This window comes from Mauremys reevesii, unplaced genomic scaffold (genome assembly GCF_016161935.1).
Source record: "Mauremys reevesii isolate NIE-2019 unplaced genomic scaffold, ASM1616193v1 Contig7, whole genome shotgun sequence".
Taxonomy (NCBI): domain Eukaryota; kingdom Metazoa; phylum Chordata; order Testudines; family Geoemydidae; genus Mauremys; species Mauremys reevesii.
Window position 1 is genome coordinate 1,259,069 of NW_024100884.1, and position 20,216 is coordinate 1,279,284.

A 20,216-nucleotide genomic window follows, 5' to 3' on the forward strand; every position below is an offset into this window, starting at 1 on the left:
TAAGTCCTGTAAGTTACTTTCACCCCTGGAGCCAGGGCTAAGCCCAGGGGTGAGGTGCTGCCAGATGGTGGCAAAGGGCAAAGCCCTGGGGCACAGGGAGGGGCAAAGGGGGTAGCAGCAGGGGAGCTGGAACAATTTGTACAGTGGAGGTGCTGAGAGCCAAACTGTAAACCCTGTATATCATGGAAACCACTTCAAGCCAGGGGGTGTAGCAGCACCCCTAGTTCCAGCACCTATGGGTAACAGTTACCCCAATGGGTGAGCCACCTGCCGTGTTTGCAAAAATAGGGTGTAGAGCAGGGCAGAGGGACTTTTTTATTCCCCCTTGCACATGAAACAGTACGGCTCAGCACAGGCTTCCCAGGGCTGGGTTCTTAAGGCACAGGTATCCCAATGCCTAGACATGGGAGCGTCTCTATTGGATATAACGTGCTGAGATGCTGCTGGAGACTTGATTCAGTGAAATATTTTACATACACCCCCCAAAAACTGTCACATATCTTGAGTATTTAAAAGAATCCTTTATCCCGTTATATGTCTGCGTAGAGCCTCCTGGCCGCTTACAAACGTGTCTGATCTTCTGTTGGCATTCCCTGAATTGTGCTTCCTTTCTTGTAAGCCATTTTAAATATACAGGTGAGTCTCATCTCACGCTGGGGTTACGTTCCGCTGTCAGCACATAAAGCGAAAATCGCGTATAGTCAAAATTACATTGAGTGTAATGGCGGGCGGAATCGCCCGCACTACAGGTACAGTATTAAAATGTTTTTCTTGTTGTTTTGTTTTTGCCAACCGTGCAAAGCTGAATTTGTGCATGTTAATTGCGCGTAAGATGAGACTCGCCTGTAGTTTTGCTCCAATTGTTTACCTTTTACAATGTCGTTACTCTTAGCACTTCATCATTTATCTTTGTCAACACTGTGCAGATGGATGTCATTGTGCTATTTAATTTATATTTTAATAGCAAATTAGTGAAAGTATTCAGAAGTAAATAGTGGCTAGTAGTTTTAGCAATGACGTCTGTGTTTCTAGTATAGCATTTCCTAGACTTTTACTGTGACTTTTAATTTGGAATTTTTAATTCTAAAATTTTATTTTTGTAGCACAAGTTTGTTCTGTTGGATCCTGTGACTCCAACCTGACTGATCTCCTGGCCTGGTGTCAAAACATCTTCATTTGCTCCACCCATGGGGATTGCTTTTCACAACTGTTGTTTTGCCTCTCAATCCAGGCCTTACTGCTTTTTTGCATGTCTCTGCTTGCAATGTGTAGAACTTAGTTCCCAATATTCACTAAGGGCAGTATGCAATTTGCTATTAAATCCTCATCAAAGGCAAAAATCTACTATAATTTTTACTGAACATAAAAAACGCCACACTGGGTCAGATCAAAGGTCCATCTAGTCCAATATCCTGTGTTCTGACAGTGGCCAATGCCAGGTGCTTCAGAGGAATGAACAGAACAGGCAATCATCCAGTGATCCGTCCCCTGTTGTCCACTCCCAGCTTCTAGCAAACAGACGCTACAGACATCCAGAGCATGGGGTTGCATCCCTGATCACCTTCGCTAGTAGCCACTGATGGACCTGTCCTCCAGGAACATATCTAATTCTTTTTTTAACCCAGTTATAGTTTTGGCGTTCACAACATAACGAACACACCTCTACAACCCAAAGACTGCTTAACAACCACAAGAATTCAAAAATCATGAGTTATACGCCCTCAAGTCATGGAATTTAAAAAAGAAATAAATATTGGGTTATTTTTTATGTCTTTTTGTTCCTGGGCCTTTGGGATACCGGAGGCCCAGATCCACAAAAGTAGGAGTCTAATTCCCTGAATGAATCTTGGCCTAGCCTCATCGTTTTGCTGTTACTTCTTCCAAATAATTCATATACCTAAAGCCATATCTACACTACAAACTTACGTTAACTGAAGTTACCCCAGAATATAGTTGCTGCAGTTAACATGTCACTTGTGCACGTGCCTACTTGGCTCCTTGTGTTGGTGGGGAGTGCACTCACCAGGAGCCCTTGATTCCGAGTGCAGTGCACCATGGGTAGGTATCCCACTATGTAACTCACAACCGTCCACCACACTGTATTTTGGAAAATTTTGGCAACGCACAGTAGGGCCCAAATGGATCACACAGTGGTGACTGGGAGCATGGGATCAACTTCCCATAATGCAATGTTCACCATCCCATAATTGTATACATATCCCATAATTTTTGCACCTTTTTTCCTATATCCCACAAACCAGTGTGGCCCTCTCTGATGGAAGCATGGAGCCTGCACATCTCTGCACTATTGTTATGAGCGTTGCAAGCCCAGGATGCATGATCCTGCAGTATATGGAGAGCCACAAAAATAGACGTGGGGGAGATGAGGAGTCCGTGCAGAACAGATTGCTGTGGGACAGAGCAACAACCAATTCAAGCTTGTTGGTAGCCTTCAAGGCACAGTCACAGATGGTGGAGCTCCGGTTCTGGGCCCAAGAGACAAGCACCAACTGGGGAGATCGCATCTTAATGCAGGTGTGGGATGACCAGCAGTGGCTGTAGAACTTCTGGATGCACAAGGCCACATTCCTTGATTTGTGTGCAAAACTTGCCCCAGCCCTCCAGCGTAGGGACACCAAAATGAGAGCTGCACTGACAGTGGAGAAATGAGTGTCAATCGCACTGTGGAAACTTTAAACACCCGATTGTAACTGGTCAGTCAGAGTCGCTCAACTAAATACAGGGAGGAACAGATTTATGGTAAGTAGTAACACATATCAGAAGAGACCATTCCTTGTCAAGTGGCCTGTTACCACCTCCAGTCAAAGGGGCATTAATGGGTTACACACTGTTGTCTCTTACAAGGCTGGGAAAAGGAAGCTGGAGTGAGGACTCAAATCCTTTCACTCCGATTCCACCGGGGAAGTGTGGAAGCCAGGAAAGTTCCCCACAATAGTGGAACCATTCCCCCACTTACACAATTGGTGTCACAAACAAGATCCTATCTGAAGGATTTGCCCCATTTGTTTACTGGTTGAGTTCTGGTAGCACTGTCCAGGTCTGGTCGAGAACCCTACAATGGCTGGAATTGAAACACTATGGGCCCAGTTTGCAATGGAGCTGGGCTCTAGAACAGAGAACAGGACACCAGAGTATGGGGGAAAAGGGGGTTGTCCCTTAGAGTCTTACAGTGATGCAGTTACCGCAGCAAGGAGGCAGAGCATCAGCAAAACCTCCAGAAAACTGGGAGGAGGATCCAGGCATCTGATGAGAAACGAAGGCCTACGATGGAGGACATCTGAGAGCCCTACAGCTGCTCTGTGGCCCTGGGAAATGTCACAATTCTGCCCAGGAGTCACTGGATTCCTCACAGAGCTGAGCACAAAGCAGGAAGAGGGGACAGATGCTGGAGATGCTGCCAGGGAGAAGATGGGCTGCTCCCCCTCTGGAAGCATCTATGAATCCAGGTTCTCAGGAAGCCCCGCTCCAACTGTGTGTGACCACTGGAGCTCACGCCCAGCCAGGGCCTCCAGATTCTGCCTCTGAGGCTGTTTATCCTCTGCACCAATTAAATCCCTGGAGAGAGGAAAAGACACGGAGTCTGAGCCCAGAGACACTCAGAGCAAAGACATGAGGCACCTGAATCAACCCCCCCTTCTAAAGTCACATGGGCAGAGACATCAGTGAAAGGGCTGGATACTGGGAGTGAGTGATTCCTGCTAAGCAGGAGCAAGTAAGGGGGAAACTGACCCAGTCTGGGGCACTCTGCCCAGAGCTGGAGAACAGAGGAAATTCCAGGGATACGCCAGAAGATGAAGTAGAGATGCACAACAAACATTTGACCAGGAATTTATTTGGAAAATCAAAAACCCATTGAGGTAAAAACTTCACTGAGAAATACAGGTTAACCTGAAACCTGCATGCCCTGAAACACGAGACCCTCTCCTCTTCCCTCCCCGACCATCCTGAAACAAGGAGAAACTCCCATCCAGGGCAGTTGTTTCAGGAATAATCCGAGTGTGTAACAGCCTGTGCCTGAGAACAAGGACAAGGGAACCTAGCTAAAACCCTTCCCTTCAGCTCAGTAACACACTCCCCCAACAGAGACCTGGCAAGGAACGGAAGAATGTCACATAGTAATACAACACAGTAATGGTAATAATGCAACTTTCCTCCCATGGTGCCTCTTTCCTCCTGAGCCTCTGAATACACAGTAACGAGTGACAATCTCAGAACTCCACGGGGAGGTGAGTGACTGCTAGTACGTGCGTTGTAGGGATGAAACAATAGATGCACAGCGAGGAGGGGAAGTGGCTGGTACAAGATCACACCAGGAGACACTAGCAGAGTTGGTTATTGAACCCAGGCGTCAGGGCTCCCAGTCCCCTCCGCTCTAACCCATTAGACCTCACTCCCCTCTCAGAACCAAGATCCTGTGGCCCGATGCCCCCTGCTCTCCCTATTATACCATACTGCCCTCATAGGAACAGTGCAAAACCCCACCTCACTGCGGAATCTCCACCATGAATTCCCAAGTTTCCCCCACCCTGTCTGCAGAGGATTCCAATAAACGGTGAATTGCTCTGATATCCGGTCACTGCAGATTGGCAGCTCTCTGCTTTATCACTATGGCCCCACGGGACCCCTTGCTGCTTCCCTAAATAAATCCCCTTGTCCCAAGAGGTCTTAGAAGCTACAGAGACGACTCAGACACAAACTGCAATGCAGCATTTTTACCTTTTCTCTACATTGGAAAGTGTGTGGGGAACCTGCAGAAATGTCCCACTAATCCCGTTGCCTGTTCTCCCCAGACCCTGAAATGACCCATCTCCCACCGTACTGTGTTCTCTCCTCCTCTGGCCTCCACCAACCATTCCACCCTGAAACCCAAACCATCCGCCCACCTGCTGGCCCAACCCAGACCATCTGCAAATGCAGCATATTTACACTTTGCTTTGGAAGGCCAGAGACCCGTTGCCTCACAGGGAGAGCTCCTGCCACATGCTATCCTGTGTGGAGTTTCTGGTGAGACATTAGAGAGACCTTCACCTTGTAGCTTTTCCCACAGACAGAACATTTATAGGGTGTCTCTCCTGTGTGGGTTCTCTGATGTGAAATAAGATGCGATTTCCGAGTGAAACTTTTCCCACAGATAGAACATTGAAAGGGTGTTTCCCCGGTATGGATTCTCCGATGTCTAATAAGGCCTGAGCTGTCACAGAAGCTTTTCCCGCATTCAAGGCAGTGGAAAGGTCTCTCTCCTGTGTGGATTCTCTGATGTACAAGAAGGATGGAGCTAAGCTTGAAGCTTTTCCCACAGTCGGGGCATTTATAGGGTCTTTCTCCGGTATGGATAATTTGATGTCTATTAAGGTGTGAGCTATAACTGAAGCGTTTCCCACAGTCAGAGCAGCGATAGGGTTCTTCTCCCTTGTGGGCTCTCTGGTGTGAAACAAGGTGTTTAATAAGTTGTGAGCTCCACCTGAAATGTTTCCCACAGTTGGGGCACTTGTGAGGTTTTTCTCCCGCATGGATTGTCTGGTGTTTAACAAGGTTTGAGAAGTGAGTGAATCGTTTTCCGCAGTTGGGGCAGCTATAGGGTCTCTCTCCTGTGTGGACTCTCTGATGTACAGTAAGGTTTGATCTCTGATTGAAGCTTTCTCCACAGTCAGAGCAGACATAGGGTGTCTCTCCAGTGTGGATCCTCTGATGTTTAGTCAGAGCTGAGCCATCACTGAAGCTTTTCCCACACTTGGGGCAGTTATAGGGTTTCTCTCCAGTGTGGACTCTCTGATGGACAAGAAGGTTTGAACTGCGATTGAAGCTTCTGTCACACTCAGCACACTGATACAGTTTATCTTTTGGGCAGTTTCTCGGCTGCATCAAGTCTTTATTAAGGTCTTTCAAACTGCCCCCCTGGTGAGTGGATTTATCCCGTCTGTTCCCTGGATGGGTTCCCTGCTGCATCTCCGCCCTGTGCTGACTCTCACAGGTGTCTCCTTGCTCAGGACTGTGGGAAATGTTCTCTGCTAATGCCCTGGGCCGTTGCACTTGCTCAGGACCTTCCTGAGGAGGATTCCCCACTTCGTTCTCACTCCCCGTCCCATCACCTGCTGGGATAGAGAGAGAATCCAGGAGTCACTCCCTGCACTGGGAGAATGAAAACCTCAGAAAGGGAAAAGGCAAATGGGGGAAAAAAATCAAAATAACTGCTGGGGAGATTGAAAAATCAGTAGGGGACTCCCCCCAAACCCTTTCCCAGTGGAGAAACAGGAGGGGACCAATTCTGCTTCCACATCCCATCTGTGGGGGACAGCCAGGTGTCAGTCAGGGTGGGTGGGAAGCTGTGTGTGACATCTGCCATGAGGATATGACACCTGCTAGGCATAATCCGGACCTGGGTAAGATGACACAGAACTGAACGAGACCAGGGGTTTACCATGATTCTGATACAGAGTTGTTTTCCAGATGTGCTGGGTCCAGGGAAATCTAAGGGACCAGGGAAGAACCCTGAGCAGAAATGGACCCAGGACTTCTAATACCCAAGGGGACAGGAATTCTTACCCAACGAGGTCACATTCTCATAGTTCTCCTGCATGACGTCCCTGTAGAGGGCTCTCTGACGGGGGTCCAGCACAGCCCACTTCTCCTCCGCGAAATACACAGCCAACTCCTCGAAGGTTACCGACCCCTGAAACAGCCAGAGTCCCCCACTCAGAACTTGCTGCCCCCGTCACAGTCCCACCAGTTCAGTCCCAGGCAGGCTGCAAAATCCCCCTTCCCAGAGACAAAGGGGAACTTTCCCTGTGGAAAAGGATATTTCTCAAAGCTTTCATTAAAAACACACAGTTTCTGTGTGGAAAATGTGATGCCCAGAGATGCCAACTCCGGTAATTTTGTCATGAGTCTCATGATATTTAGTTGGGATTTTTAGAAGTTTCTCACAAAGATCTCACAATTCCTGGCACAGAACTCACACTTTTTCCCCTTGCTCCACATGCCTGTCATATTTCCATGACTTCCAGGGGGGCTGGACTCACGCTGCCCTTATTCAAAATGGCTACTATTTTCCTGAAATTTTGGCATGTGGAAGTGAGGCTGCTCCTAGTAAAGATGGCTACCAGCTCCCATTGTTTTCAATGAGACTGAAGGAATATGGCTGCAGCTCTGGGGTTAGGAGAGTGGATGGGAAACTATGAGGATACATGGAAATATGGGGAGCTATAGGGAGGCTGAAAGGCAGAGGAGGATGGGTGAGAGCTGAAGACAGGCTGATGAGGTGCCGGGATTTGGGCATGCGAGATAGCAGCTGAGAGAGGTAGCAGACTGGCCAGGGAAAGACAGATGAATACGAGGACAGGTGGGGAGAGGAGATTCTGGGAAGCCATGGTGGGGTGGGCAGGAGACTGGCTGGGGAAGAGAGGAGACAAAATAGTTATAAGGGAGGTGCGTGGAGAGGGACTGAAGGACATCTGTCCCGTCCCAGTGGTAGGGGAGAGTCAGTGGGTGAGGCCGCATTTTTCCATGTGTGCTGTTGCAGATGGAGTTTTGTCACTGTGATGTGATACGTGTGCACACACACGCTCACTTTACACATACATGCTGGGGCCAGGCAGCTCTCTCCCTCCACAAGTCTCAAAAACCAGAAGGTAAATAACAAAACATTTATTATTTTTTTTAAAAACTTGTGATTTGCCAAAGAACTGGAGAGGCAAACAGGGACATTTTGAAGGCAGTTTAGAGAGGAAGCGTGAGAGGCTTTCTTCTTACATACAGTTCTACATTCATTATCGTGATTGCCAGCGATGGCACAGTGGTTCAGATGTGCCAGGTTTTCTGTCCTGGTGGAAGCCAGAAGGGACTTCCTCTGGATGAAGTGCTAATTGGTGACTCATTCATTCATGCCCGTCACCCCAACCGGGGTATGGGCCGCCAACCACAGATCTCCATAGTCTTCTATCCTGGGCCATTCGCTCTAGCTGGTTCCAGGTATAGCCCATTTTTTTGCTATCAACCTGAAGGTCGCGTCGCCAGGTATTTCTTGGGCGGCCTCTTTTCCGCTTGCCTGGGGGGTTCCACTGCAGTGCCTGTCTGGTGATGTTGGTTGGCTGCTTGCGTAGTGTATGTCCTATCCAGCCCCACCTTCTCCTTCTAATTTCTTCCTCTGCTGGGAGTTGACGGGTCCTCTCCAAGAGGTGGATGTTACTGATGGTGTCTGGCCAGCGGATCTGGAGAATCCTTCTGAGGCAGCTATTAATGAAGGTCTGGATCTTCCTGGTGGTTGTTTTGGTTGTCCTCCAGGTTTCAGCTCCATACAGTAAGACTGATTTCACGTTGGAGTTGAACAGTCGAATCTTTATTGCCAAAGACAGCTCTCTGGAGCTCCAGATGTTCTTGAGCTGTAAGAAGGCTGCTCTTGCCTTACCAATCCTTACTTTGATGTCTGCGTCTGTGCCACCCTGATGGTCGATGATGCTACCTAGGTAGGTGAAGGACTGCACTTCTTCCAGGGGGCTTCCATTCAGTGTGACTGGGTCGTTGCTGATGGAATTGATCCTAAGGATCTTGGTCTTGTCCTTGTGGATGTTGAGGCCAACCTGTGATGACGTGGCTGCCACTACGTTGGTCTTCTCTTGCATCTGCTGTTTACTGTGCGAAAGGAGTGCAAGGTCGTCGGCAAAGTCCAGGTCATCAAGCTGGGTCCACAATGACCATTGGATTCCATTCCTACGCTTGTAAGTGGATGTCTTCATAATCCAATCGATGACGAGAAGAAAGAGAAGTGGTGACAACAAGCATCCTTGTCTGACTCGGTTCGCACCTGGAAGCTGTTTGTGAGCTGCCCTCCATGGATCACTCTACAGTGTATGCCGTCGTATGAATTCTTGATCAGGTTGACCACCTTTGCTGGGATGCCATAGTGCGAAGGAGCTTCCAGAGGGTCTCTCGATCCACGCTATCGAATGCTTTCTCATAGTCAACAAAGTTGATGTACAACGAGGAGTTCCACTCCATAGACTGCTCGACTATGATGCGGGCGTTGCTATCTGGTCCGTGCATGATCTGTTCTGCCGGAAACCTGCCTGTTCATCTCGTAGCTGTGGATCGACGGCATCCTTCATTCTCTCTAAGAGGACTCTGTTGAAGACCTTCCTGGCACCGACAGGAGTGTGATTCCTCTATAGTTGGCACAGTTGCTGAGGTCTCCTTTCTTGGGGATTTTGATGAGATATCCCTCTTTCCAGTCGGCGGAATCACTTCTTCTTCCCATATTTTCTCAAAGAGGGGTACAGCATTTCCACTGAAGCATCCAGGTCTGCTTTCAGGGCCTCTGCTGGGATATCGTCAGGTCCAGCCGCCTTCCTGTTCTTCATCATGGTGATGGCTTTTCTGATCTCGTCTCTGGTTGGTTTATCGCAATTGATTGGGAGGTCCTCATTGGCTGGAGTCGATGTCTGGTGGATTTGGTGGTGCTGGTCTGTTCAGGAGTTCCTCAAAGTGCTCCGCCCATCTGTTCATCTGTAGTTCTATTCCTGTTATAGACTTTCCCTGCTTGTCTTTAACGGGACGTTCTGGCTTGCTGAACTTTCCAGACAGTCGCTTGGTAGTATCGTACAGCTGTTTCATGTTACCGCTGTATGCTGCCTGCTCTGCTTCTGCTGCCAGTCCATCCACATAATCTCTCTTATCCTTCCTAATATTCCTCTTCACTGCTCTGTGGGCTTCAGCATACTCTTTTTGAGCTTTGGCCTTTGCTGCTCTAGTCCTGCTGTTGTTGACTGCTGCCTTCTTCTTCTTTCTGTCTTCTATCTTTGTCAAGGACTCTGCTGTGATCCACTCTTTCTGCTGGTATTTCTTAATTCCAAGCACTTCCTGGCATGCTGACCTAAGTGTGTCTCTCACTTTCTGCCATCTGTTGAGTACACTGTCTTCCTCTTCTTCAGACTGATCCTGTAGTACTGAAAACTTATTCTTCAGCGTCAATCCAAAATCTTCCTTGGTCTTATGGTCCTTCAGAAGGTTGACGTTGTACTTCGCTCTTCTGTCTGACGCGTCTATCCAGTTCTTCTTCAGCTTCAGCTTCAATCTGGCCACCACTAAGTGATGGTCGGACGCCACGTCTGCTCCTCTTCTAACTCTAACATCCTGCAAGGATCTTCTGAACTTCTTGCTAATGCAGACATGGTCGATCTGGTTTTCTGTCATGCCTGCTGGCGATACCCAGGTACTCTTGTGGATCCGCTTGTGAGGAAAGATGCTGCCTCCTATGACCAGGTTGTTAAGTGCACACAGATCCACAAATCTCTCTCCATTCTCACTCATCTCTCCCAGAGCGTGGGTCCCCATGACTTGTTCGTATCCTGTGTTATCAGGTCCAATTTTGGCATTAAAGTCTCCCATAAGGATGGTAATGTCTTTGTCTGGGAGAGTCTCTAATATTTTCTGGAGTCTGTTGTAAAAGTAGTCTTTGTCCTCCTCTTCACTGTCATTGGTTGGCGCGTAGCACTGAACAACATTCATCTTAATCCTCTTCATTTTAGTTCTGAAGGATGCTGTGATGATCCTGGGACCATGTGCCTCCCAACCAATCAGTGCTCTCTGTGCCTGCTTGGATAACATGAAGCCTACTCCTGTGTGTGGTGTGCGTCGCTCTCTTCATGTCCTGAATACAGCAACAGCTCTCCTGTCAACAGTCGTCTCTGTCCAGCTTGCGTCCATCTTGTCTCGCTAATGCCTAGTAGGGTCAGGTTGTTGCTCCTCATCTCTGCTGCAACCTGCGCCGTCTTTCCTGACTCGTACATGGTCCTCACGTTCCATGTGCCGATGGTAATCCTCCTGGCTGCAAGAAGGGTGATTGGCTTAGTGGCTTCCTCGCGGCTTTCACCACCCAGCGTCATGCATCTTCGAGTTGAAGACCCTTCTTTTTCCAGGCTAAAAGTCTCTGTTAACTCTATTGTTGGCGTTTCTGTAGCAAGCTGATTTTTACAGGGTGGAGTTGCTAGCCCCACGCCCAACCCTCCTCCTTTACCCTGACTTGGGACAGGCAGATGGCCCCAAAGGACCTCTCTGGTGGAGTTTAATTGGTGACTATGCTGGCAGAAAGATCAGTGGTTCGGCAGGACAAGTACAGATGCTACAGAGCATCAGAAGAGTTCTTGGACAACCAGATTCAGGAAGCACTGCTACCCCAGGTTCAACAAAGGAACAGGTACCCACAGAACCTGAGGGGCTTAGGCAGTGTGACACTGAGTGTTGCAACACCTAACTTTTAGGCGCCTGGCAAATCACAAGAATAATGCTGGGATCCACAAAGTCTGAGTTACATGCCTGAGCTCCCTGTGCAACAGGCACTTTAGAATGGAATCCACAAAAGCCAGCGCCCTAGGTGGGCAGCTGCCTAAGCCAGCCAGTGGGAGATGCCAAGGAGAGAGGTGCATCTCAAACCTCTCACAAAGCTTGGCATCTAAATCCGGGCTGCAGGGGGGCACTTATTTCTGCTAGTGAGCCACAAACCGGGGGAAGAAAGTTATTCCTCTTCCTAAATTGCGTGCATGGCCTGATCTAGTAGACATGCTCAGAGGCTCCCCAGATCTACATAAAACAGGGTGGGGGGCAGGCCCTCCCCTGGAACCTTTAGCCCGGTGATTCTGACATTCACCCAGGGTGTGGAAGATTCTGGTTCAGTTCCCCACTCTGCCTGATGAGAAGGGATTTTGCTACCTCTCCGGTGAGTACTTTAACCCCACTAGGCTACCGAGTCGTTCTAACTTTATTTCTAGCCCAATTAATATTTAATTAAAATGGAACAACTTCAACAGGCGAGACAGAGCATGACCCGCAATAGAACATCGCATAGTTCGGTGGTTAAGAGGACTCACCTGGAGATAGCAGATCCCTGTTCAAATCCCTCAGCAGCCAGAGGAGGGACGTGAATGGATGGCCTCCCACCTCTTGTGTTATAAGGGAGGTCTGCCTTCCCCCTTGCACTCTCAAGGCTGTTTTGCGTAGATCTAGGAGGCCTCTAAGCACACCTACCAGATCTGGCCCCCCAGGAGATTTAAACACTCTGCCACCTACCATCCCTCGGGTTGTGAATAGCACTGAGGCTTAGGCAGGACAGAGATGTCTGGGTACCTAGGGTGATGCACATGCCCAGAGGCAGAAACATAGGCACCAAGGGAGCTCTTCCTGCAAAAACAAAGGTGCTGAATGCGGTTAGCTGCCTACAGGATTAGGCGGCAGCTGAGTGGGAGTTCTACGGATCACGGTGGTGCCTAAAAACAGGACTTAGGCAACTCAGTCTGGGGGTTAGGTGCCCAAGCACCTTTGTGAATCTGGACCTACTGCTTTTAATGTTAATTTTCAAAAGGTGTTGGAACAATGGAGAAGTTCCACAGGACTGGAAGAAAGCTAATGTTGTGCTTCAAAGGGGTAAATGGGATGACTTGGGTAATTATAGGCCCATCAGCCTGACATCGATCCCAAGCAAAACAGAACAGCTGATATGAGACGTAAAGAATTAAAGGAGAGTAATACAGTTAATGTCAATCAACATAGATATATAGTAAATGGATTTTGTTAAACTAGATATTTTTTTTAATGAGATTACAAATTAGATTGACAAAGGTAATAGCACTGATGTAATAGATTTTCTGTAAGGCATTTGATTCGATACTGCAAGACATTTTAATTAAAGAAACTAGATTGATACAAATCAACATGGCACACACTAAATGGATTAAAAACTAGCTAAGTGACAGATCACAAAATGTAATTGTAAAGAGGGAATCCTCATTGAGTGGGTGTGTTTCTTGAGGGGTCCCACAGGGACAGCTCTGTGTGCATGCCATGCAGGCGGTGCTAGGCGGGCCGGGGTGGGCTTTGGGGGCCGGGGGCCAGGCTGGCCCGGGGGCTTAGCGGGGGTCCTGGCACGGGCAGCAGGGGTCAGGCCTGCACTCACTGGTGGGAAGCGGCAGCCCACCTTGACGGCTTCTAGCATCGCTCTGGGAAGGGGGCGGAAGCCAGAAAGAGGCGGGGCAGGGGCAGGAAGAGGCAGGGTGGGGATTTGGGGGAAGGGATGGAGTGGGGTGGGGCCTGGGGCAGAGGGGAGGTTATCTCTGGCCCTGCATCCCCCTAGGGATGGCCCTGCTTATGTCACTCAGGGAGGTGGTTTATTCACACCCCTGAGCAACATAACTGGTAGTGTAGCTATAGCCATAGCTGATGAAGAACACCCTGTAGCTCGAAAGTTTGTCTCTCTCACCAACAGCACTTGGTCCAATAAAAGCTATTACCTCCCCCACCTTGTCTCTCTACTTCCCTAGCTGGGCAGAGCTGGTTAAATCTGCCAAGCTTCGCCTTCCTGACAACTTCACTTCCTCGGAGAAACAAAGGGCAACCCTCCCCCGTCCCCCTCGGGCCCCTTCATGGTCCCCCTGTACAGGGGCGGCTCTAGGCACCAGCAAAACAAGCTGGTGCCTAGGGCGGCAACATCTAGGGGGCGTCCCCTGCTGCCGGGGGGAGGCGGCAGGCTGGGCCGGCGGACCTACCGCAGTCATGCCCGCGGGAGGTCCGCTGCTCCCGCGGCTCCGGGGCGCCTCCCGCGCATGACTGCTTGGGGCGGCCAAAAAGCTAGAGCCGCCCCTGCCCCTGTAGCCCCATTACCTCGTCCTCCTGCTCTGGCCCCTGGGGAAAATCCTGACAGGACCTCGGGGCAGCGGCTTCATTTCTGTTAAGGCAGCTCAGATGCTGCTGCAGGCACGTTCACAAGGCAGCGGGTTCCCAGGGCCTGTGAGATCAGAGAGTCACTTTCCTGCCCGGCCCCCGGGTCTCTCCCCTCACCTGCAGGCTCCGGCTCAGGGGCTGGTGTCTGCAGAGCCCGGGGCTGCCCCAGGAGGCGGGGCTGGTTCCAGCCCTCGCAGAGAGTCCCCCCGGCTGGGCACAGAGGGGGTTTAATGCAGGTCTCCCCTCGCACAGACCCGCCGGGGAGCAGCGTTACTATAATTCTCATTTACGTCTTGCAGCGCCGAAGCCCCGAACTCTCCCGGTTCCACCCCGGATACAGCCGCGCTCGGCTGATCCAGCCCCTTCCTGTGCCCGGCAGCTGCGATCGCTGCCTCTTGCTCTGCTCGGGGTCGGAGCTTCCCGGGCCAGACGCTGCTGCTGCCGCCTCCGTTGTCTGGGAGCCTGAGCAGCGGGCGGCTGCAGCGGGGTCTCTCCCCGAGCCGGAGCCTGCAGAGACCCGAGGGACCGCGCTGGGGCCGGGAGGGGAAACAGCGCTGGGAGATCTCTGGGGTCCTGGAGAAAAGCTCCAGCCAGGAGCACAGGGAGCTGGGTCCCCGCTGCCTGTCCCCCTTGGGAGAGGAGTGGCTGGAAAATAACGGTGGGTGCAGAACTGTGGGTGTAAATTCAAAGGCTGATCCTGGCTCAAGCGAGTAATAAAGTGACCAAGTGTTTTCCCAGCCTGGCAGAGGCTAGATCCTCTGTCTGCAGGGACCGAGCGCGCGGGGGCGGTATCGGGGTGTGAAATGAACCAAAGCCCCTTCTGAGACCTCTCCAATTGCCCATCTTGCCCAAACAGGCTGCAGAATAACGTCCGTGTTTTTCTCCGGATCGTCGCAGGGGCCGGGGCAGGGAAATGGCTGAAGTGGAACAAGCTCAGGTAGGAGATGGTGGGGTTGGTCTGGAGTGAATTCGTGGGGGGGGGGGGGGGGCCGGGAAAGCAGAAGGGGAGGAGAAGAGGAAATGAAATCTCTCTGCTGGGGGCTGTGAATTTGGGGCCTGTAAATCCAGTGACATTCCCAGCAGGGGTTGGGGGATATTCTCCTGGGTGAGGTCACAAAACCCAGGATGTGCCAATATCAGAGGCCCATTGCCCTTGCACAGCAGCCATGAGCTCTCTGGAAAGTCAGAGGATGGGCTTGAATAAGAACATAAGAAGGGCCACTTGCCCCACCTCCTATACTCACCTCTTTTTCCCTTCAGTCTCATACCTCTCACAGCTGCTATATCCCCACATGCCCTGCACACCCAAAGTCCCCTCACATTCCTTCCTGCACCAACTCCCTCTCCTTCCTACACCACACCTTCCCCTGAAGCCTCCTAAAGCTCCCCCTGCACCCCAGTTCCCCTCCACTCCATCTTCCCTGCCAAACCCACACATCTTCCTGAACCCCTTAATGTCAGTCTGCCCCCCACAAATCACCCTGCACCCCGCTCGGCCTCCCTCTAGCTCTCAACACTTCCTGTGTATCCACCTCACCCCACTCCCCACATTACACAGCACCCTCCCACCGTCTGCCCCACACCCACACTTTACTCTTCACCCCACTCTGTCTCTCATGCCTTCCCCACTCATTCCCTTCACCACCACCAGCACCCTGCCACTAACTCCCCACATTCCTTTTCTATTCAGTTTCCTATCCAATCTCCCAAGCACAGAGCAGCAGCCGTATTCCCTGCGGAGAGCATGGCTCCTGTTTCAAAGAAAACCATGGGAGGTGGTGGCCCTCTTTATTAGAGGAAGCCTCGCTTCTACATGCCAAAAGTGTAGGGAAATGGTGGCCAGTTTGATTTCAGACCGCCTGACAGCGATGGGAGATGGTAGCCACGTCAGACAGGGAACAGTACAAGTACTGTCAACCTGTGGAACTCCTTGCCAGAGGATATTGTGAAGGAGAAGAGTATGACAGGGTTTTAAAAAGCACTAGATACATTCATGGACGATAGGTCCATCAATGACTATTAGCCAGGTTGGGCAGGAATAGTGTACCTAGCCTCTGTTTGCCAGAAGTTGGGAATGGGCGACAGGGAATGAATCACTTCACGATCATCTGTTCTGTTCATTCTCTCTGAAGCACCTGGTGTTGGCCACTGTTGAAGACAGGATACTGGGCTAGATGGACCTTTGGTCTGACACAGTATGACTGTTCTTATGTTCTGTGCTAGGAATTGTGAGTTCATGGGATAATTTTATAACTCTCAAATAAATATTGTGAGACCTGTGATGAAATCACTGGAATCAACAGCTCTGGTCATCACAGTTTCACCATGGAAACAGTGTAGGTTTTTAATGAAGAATTTGAGAAATTTTACCCTTCTTGCCCAGAGAAAGCAGGGAGATTGACCAGCCCTACCCATCAGGTGGTTGACCACTGCACATGGCACCTCCTGCCAGGTGCTGCCCTCCTCTAGCAGTGTCTCTCCCATCATCCTGCGGACCCCTCTCACTCTTAGAACCGCAGTCTCCTCTTCATGACTCAGCCCTTGGGACGAGTCATCATACATGTTCCCCACTTCCATCCGGGCTATCAAAGTCCCTCTTGACAATCCAGGGCTCAGGCAGTCTCCCTGCTCACTGCCCCATCAGTGCCACTTCATCAGTGCCTGGTAGGGGGGACTCACCCACTGCCCCCTCTCTGGGTCCTGGCTCAAGGGCCTTCTCATCCGCAGCCAATCTCTAGCCTACCCCATACCTCACTATTTTTCCCCTGAGCCTTGCCACCCTCTGTGGTTCTCCCCTTTCACTGGGTTTGCCACGCCAAGCTCCCTCCTCCCAGGGAGTGACTGAAGCCTGCTTTCCCGCTGCCCCTGTCTGTAACCAGCTTCCTGGCTTATATAGGCCCCGCCTGCCCCTGCATAGGTGAGCCTCTCTCTAATTAGCTGCCTCTAGCCTAAAGCTCCTTTGTTTGCAACCTAATTAGCTGATTGGGCCTAACTAACCCAAACTCAGCTCTTGCACCCCCCATCACACTGCCTGTGACTGAACTGGGGGCATTGCGGCTGGGGGAACAGGTCCTGAGTTGGGGACTCTGGCTGTTTCAGGGGCCGGTGACCTTCAAGGAGGTTGCAGTGTATTTCACGGAGGAGGAGTGGGCTCTGCTGGACCTATGTCAGAGAAACCTCTACATGGATGTGATGCAGGAGAATTATGAGAATGTGACCTCGCTGGGTAAGGATTCCTGTCCCCTTGGGTATTAGAACCAGAGGGATCTCTGATGAACCAAAATTGGCTTCTACTCAGGTTTCTTTCCTACTCAGATTTCAGGGGGATCAGCCCCATAGTCCCCAGTACTCTTGAGAGCCAGTCTATCACCTCCATCCCCCTTCCAGGGAAGAGGCAATTCGGAGACAGAGTGGAGATATTAATCCGTCCCCATCAAAGGGAGAGGGTAGGTGATGTGCTCCTCTTGTCTTTTTAAACATGGGCTCATTCTCACATACTGGGATTTTGTGTGTCCTGCTCTTCCCAGGACTGGTTCTGGTCTCAGCAGGCTTACAAAGGGGTAAGAGGTTGAATGAACTATTGTTCTGTGCCAGATTTTAAAATCCCCCAGTGTGGAGATCCTTGTATTGCCTGCAGAGGAAACGGCACATCTCCCAGGAACCATCCAGTCTGCTCGAATGGTCTCCAGGAACATTTCCTCACCTGTTGGTTTTATTCAAGGGCATCTTCCCACTCAGCATATATGGAAACATCTGTGTCTCTGAGTAACTGTAAGACCCTGTTTTCACTGCTTTTCTTTCCCTGGTGCAGGATTTCCCATTCCCAAACTTGAGGTGATCTCCCAGCTGGAACAAGGGGAAGAACTGTGGGTCACAGAGCTACAGCGCTGCGTGGAAAGAGAGACCCTGAGAAACCCCAGCCCAGGTGAGGAATTAGTTATATGGATTCACAATCCACTCATTATTGGCACAAACAGCTGGGACTCCCACAAAGGGCCTACAAGTTTCTTGCTTTCTGCCTCACTTCACCTGGGTCAGGATTGTCCCCTGCAGGTTCTCACGGTAGAAATCACTCATGGCTCCTGTCTTTCCTATCTCCCCAAGAGATATTTCTGTTTGTTCCACCCCTTAGCCATTCCCCTTCCTGAGCTTCCCTTTCTCCTCGGCACAGGGAAGGACTCATGTCTGGATTCTCTCTCTGTCCTAGCAGGTGATGGGTTGGTGGGTGAGAATGAGGAGAAGAATCCTGAACAGGAAGATCCGGAGCAAGTACAACCACAGGGGACTGTACTGGGAAGGTCTGAAGACCATGTTTCCCAGAGTCTGGAGCAGGGGAATACCTGTGAGGGTCTGCCCAGACCAGAGAGGCTGCAGGGAAACTACCAAGGGGAGAGACAGAGTAAATCCACTCTCCGAGATGGAAGTTTGAATAACCTGAATGAAACTGTGATCCACCCAAGGATCTGCATGGAAGAGAAACTGTATGAAGATGCTGGATGCAGGAAAACTTTCAGTGGGAGTCCAAACCTGATTGTACATCGAAGAATCCACAATGGAGAGAAAATCTATAAATGCCTTGAGTGTGGGAAAAGCTTCAGTCGTAGCTCAAACCTCATTGCGCATCAGAGAGTCCATACAGGAGAGAGACCCTATAAATGCCCAGAATGTGGGAAAAGCTTCAGCCGCGGTTCAAACCTCATTGCACATCAGAGCATCCATACGGGAGAGAGACCCTATAAATGCCCTGAATGTGGGAAAAGCTTCAGCCGCAGCTCAAACCTCATAGTACATCAGAGTGTCCATACAGGAGAGAGACCCTATAAATGCCCCGAGTGTGGGAAAAGCTTCAGTTGTAGCTCACATCTCATTGTACATCAGAGAGTCCATACAGGAGAGAGACCCTATAAATGCCTCGACTGTGGGACAAGCTTCAGTTGTAGCTCACATCTCATTGCACATGAGAGAGTCCATACCGGGGAGAGACCCTATAAATGTCTTGAATGTGGGAAGAGCTTCAGTTGTAGCTCGCACCTCATTGCACATCTGAATGTCCATACAGGACAGAGACCCTATAGATGCCTCAACTGTGGGAAAAGCTTCAGTGGTAGCTCAAACCTCATTGCACATCAGAGAGTCCATACTGGAGAGAGACCCTATAAATGCCCCAAGTGTGGGAAAAGCTTCAGTCGTAGCTCACATCTCATTACACATCAGAAAGTGCACATGGGAGAGAGACCCTATAGTTGCCTTGACTGTTGGTAAAGCTTCAGTTACAGCTCAGTCCCTATTAAACATCTGAGAACTGACACTCTAGGGAGACCCTATAAGTGTTCTGTCTGTAGGAAAAGCTACAAGGCAAAGATTGCTCTAATAGCCCACAGGATAGAAGGTGGTGGGAGCTCTCCCTGTGTCCTCCTGCAGCAAAGTGTAAATGTGGAGGGTCTGGATAGGAGTAGAAGGCAAGTGGATGATTTGGATTTCGGTGGAGGATGGTTGGTGTTGGCCAGGGAGGAAGGAATTCTTGGTACTGAGGAGCTGGTCGTTTTATAGTCGGAGGGAGCAGGTCATGGGATGAGTTGGGTGACATTTCTGTGGGTTCCACATACACTTTTGAGTACAGAGAAGAGTTACAGTTTGTGTCAGACTCATCTCTGCCTCTCGGGACAGAGGTGGGGGGATGTTATTCAGAGAAGCAGTGAAGGGGGCCTGTGGGTCTGTAGTTATAAGGCAGTGAGAGCTGCTGGTCTGAAGTGACAGGATTTCAGAGCAGTGCTATCTCTGCAGGCAGTGAGGTGGGCTGGAGCCAGATGAGGAGGTGAGACCTTTGGGATATTGCACTGTTACTATGTGGGCAGTATGGTGTAAGCAGGGGATTAGGAATCAGGACTCCTGGCTTCTGTTCTCCACTCTGGGTGGGGCACAGGGTCTAATTACTTCTTGGGGAATTCTGCACCCGAAAATTAAAAATTATATGCCAAAAGAAATAAAATTCTGTGGACAATAGTTTAAAATTCTGCACATTTTATTGGTCCAAATAACAATACATAATCAAGCCAGTTTCAATTATTTTAGTAATTTATTTTAAAATACCTGTCAGCAAGTATGTCTGTAGCAATACAGACATACACAAAAATTCCCCCAGGAGTAGAGAGTTAAAGAAACTGCTATGATAACCCAGTTCCTGTTTCTCTGCCCAGTCAGGGGGCCAGACACCCACAACCCCTCCCCTCCAGAGCCCAGCTGTGCTCCCCCTCCCAGCCAATACACCTGACTGCCCTACCTCTCAAGAGCCCAGCTGCAGAGCCCCCCCTAGCCCAGATACCCATACTCCCTCCTCCCCAGAACCCAGCTGCAGGGTCCCCCCAGCCCATATACCTACATCCCTCCCCACCCCCAGAGCCCAGGGATAAGCCTGCACTCCACCACCTCATTTCCTCAGGACATGCTGGGAATTGCAGCTGCCAGGAAACCTCCAGCTCCCTCCTCCCACC

The 20,216-nt window shown here is 50.3% G+C and overlaps 2 protein-coding genes across 5 annotated transcripts; one reads left to right on the top strand and one right to left on the bottom strand.

Annotated features, from left to right (window-relative positions):
* Positions 1–3,656: 3,656 nt before the first annotated feature.
* LOC120394611 (zinc finger protein 239-like) lies at positions 3,657–14,115 on the bottom strand. 4 transcript variants are annotated; one of them, XM_039518850.1, is made up of 5 exons: positions 13,843–14,115; positions 13,666–13,789; positions 12,079–12,189; positions 6,565–6,691; positions 3,657–6,110 (listed from the first exon to the last, which is right to left on the bottom strand). In XM_039518850.1, the coding sequence occupies exons 3-5, from the start codon at positions 12,079–12,081 to the stop codon at positions 5,005–5,007; spliced, it is 1,236 nt and encodes a 411-aa protein (XP_039374784.1). In that variant the 5' UTR covers positions 12,082–12,189; positions 13,666–13,789; positions 13,843–14,115; the 3' UTR covers positions 3,657–5,004. The 4 variants fall into 4 exon arrangements, with proteins under 4 accessions (XP_039374784.1, XP_039374783.1, XP_039374782.1 ...); XM_039518849.1 differs by having other exon boundaries at positions 3,657–6,113; positions 14,016–14,110; XM_039518848.1 differs by having other exon boundaries at positions 3,657–6,113; positions 13,843–14,110.
* Positions 14,116–16,790: 2,675 nt separating this feature from the next.
* LOC120394612 (zinc finger protein 664-like) lies at positions 16,791–19,626 on the top strand. The gene is made up of 3 exons (XM_039518852.1): positions 16,791–16,951; positions 17,537–17,650; positions 17,936–19,626. The coding sequence occupies exons 1-3, from the start codon at positions 16,909–16,911 to the stop codon at positions 18,985–18,987; spliced, it is 1,209 nt and encodes a 402-aa protein (XP_039374786.1). The 5' UTR covers positions 16,791–16,908; the 3' UTR covers positions 18,988–19,626.
* Positions 19,627–20,216: the final 590 nt, after the last annotated feature.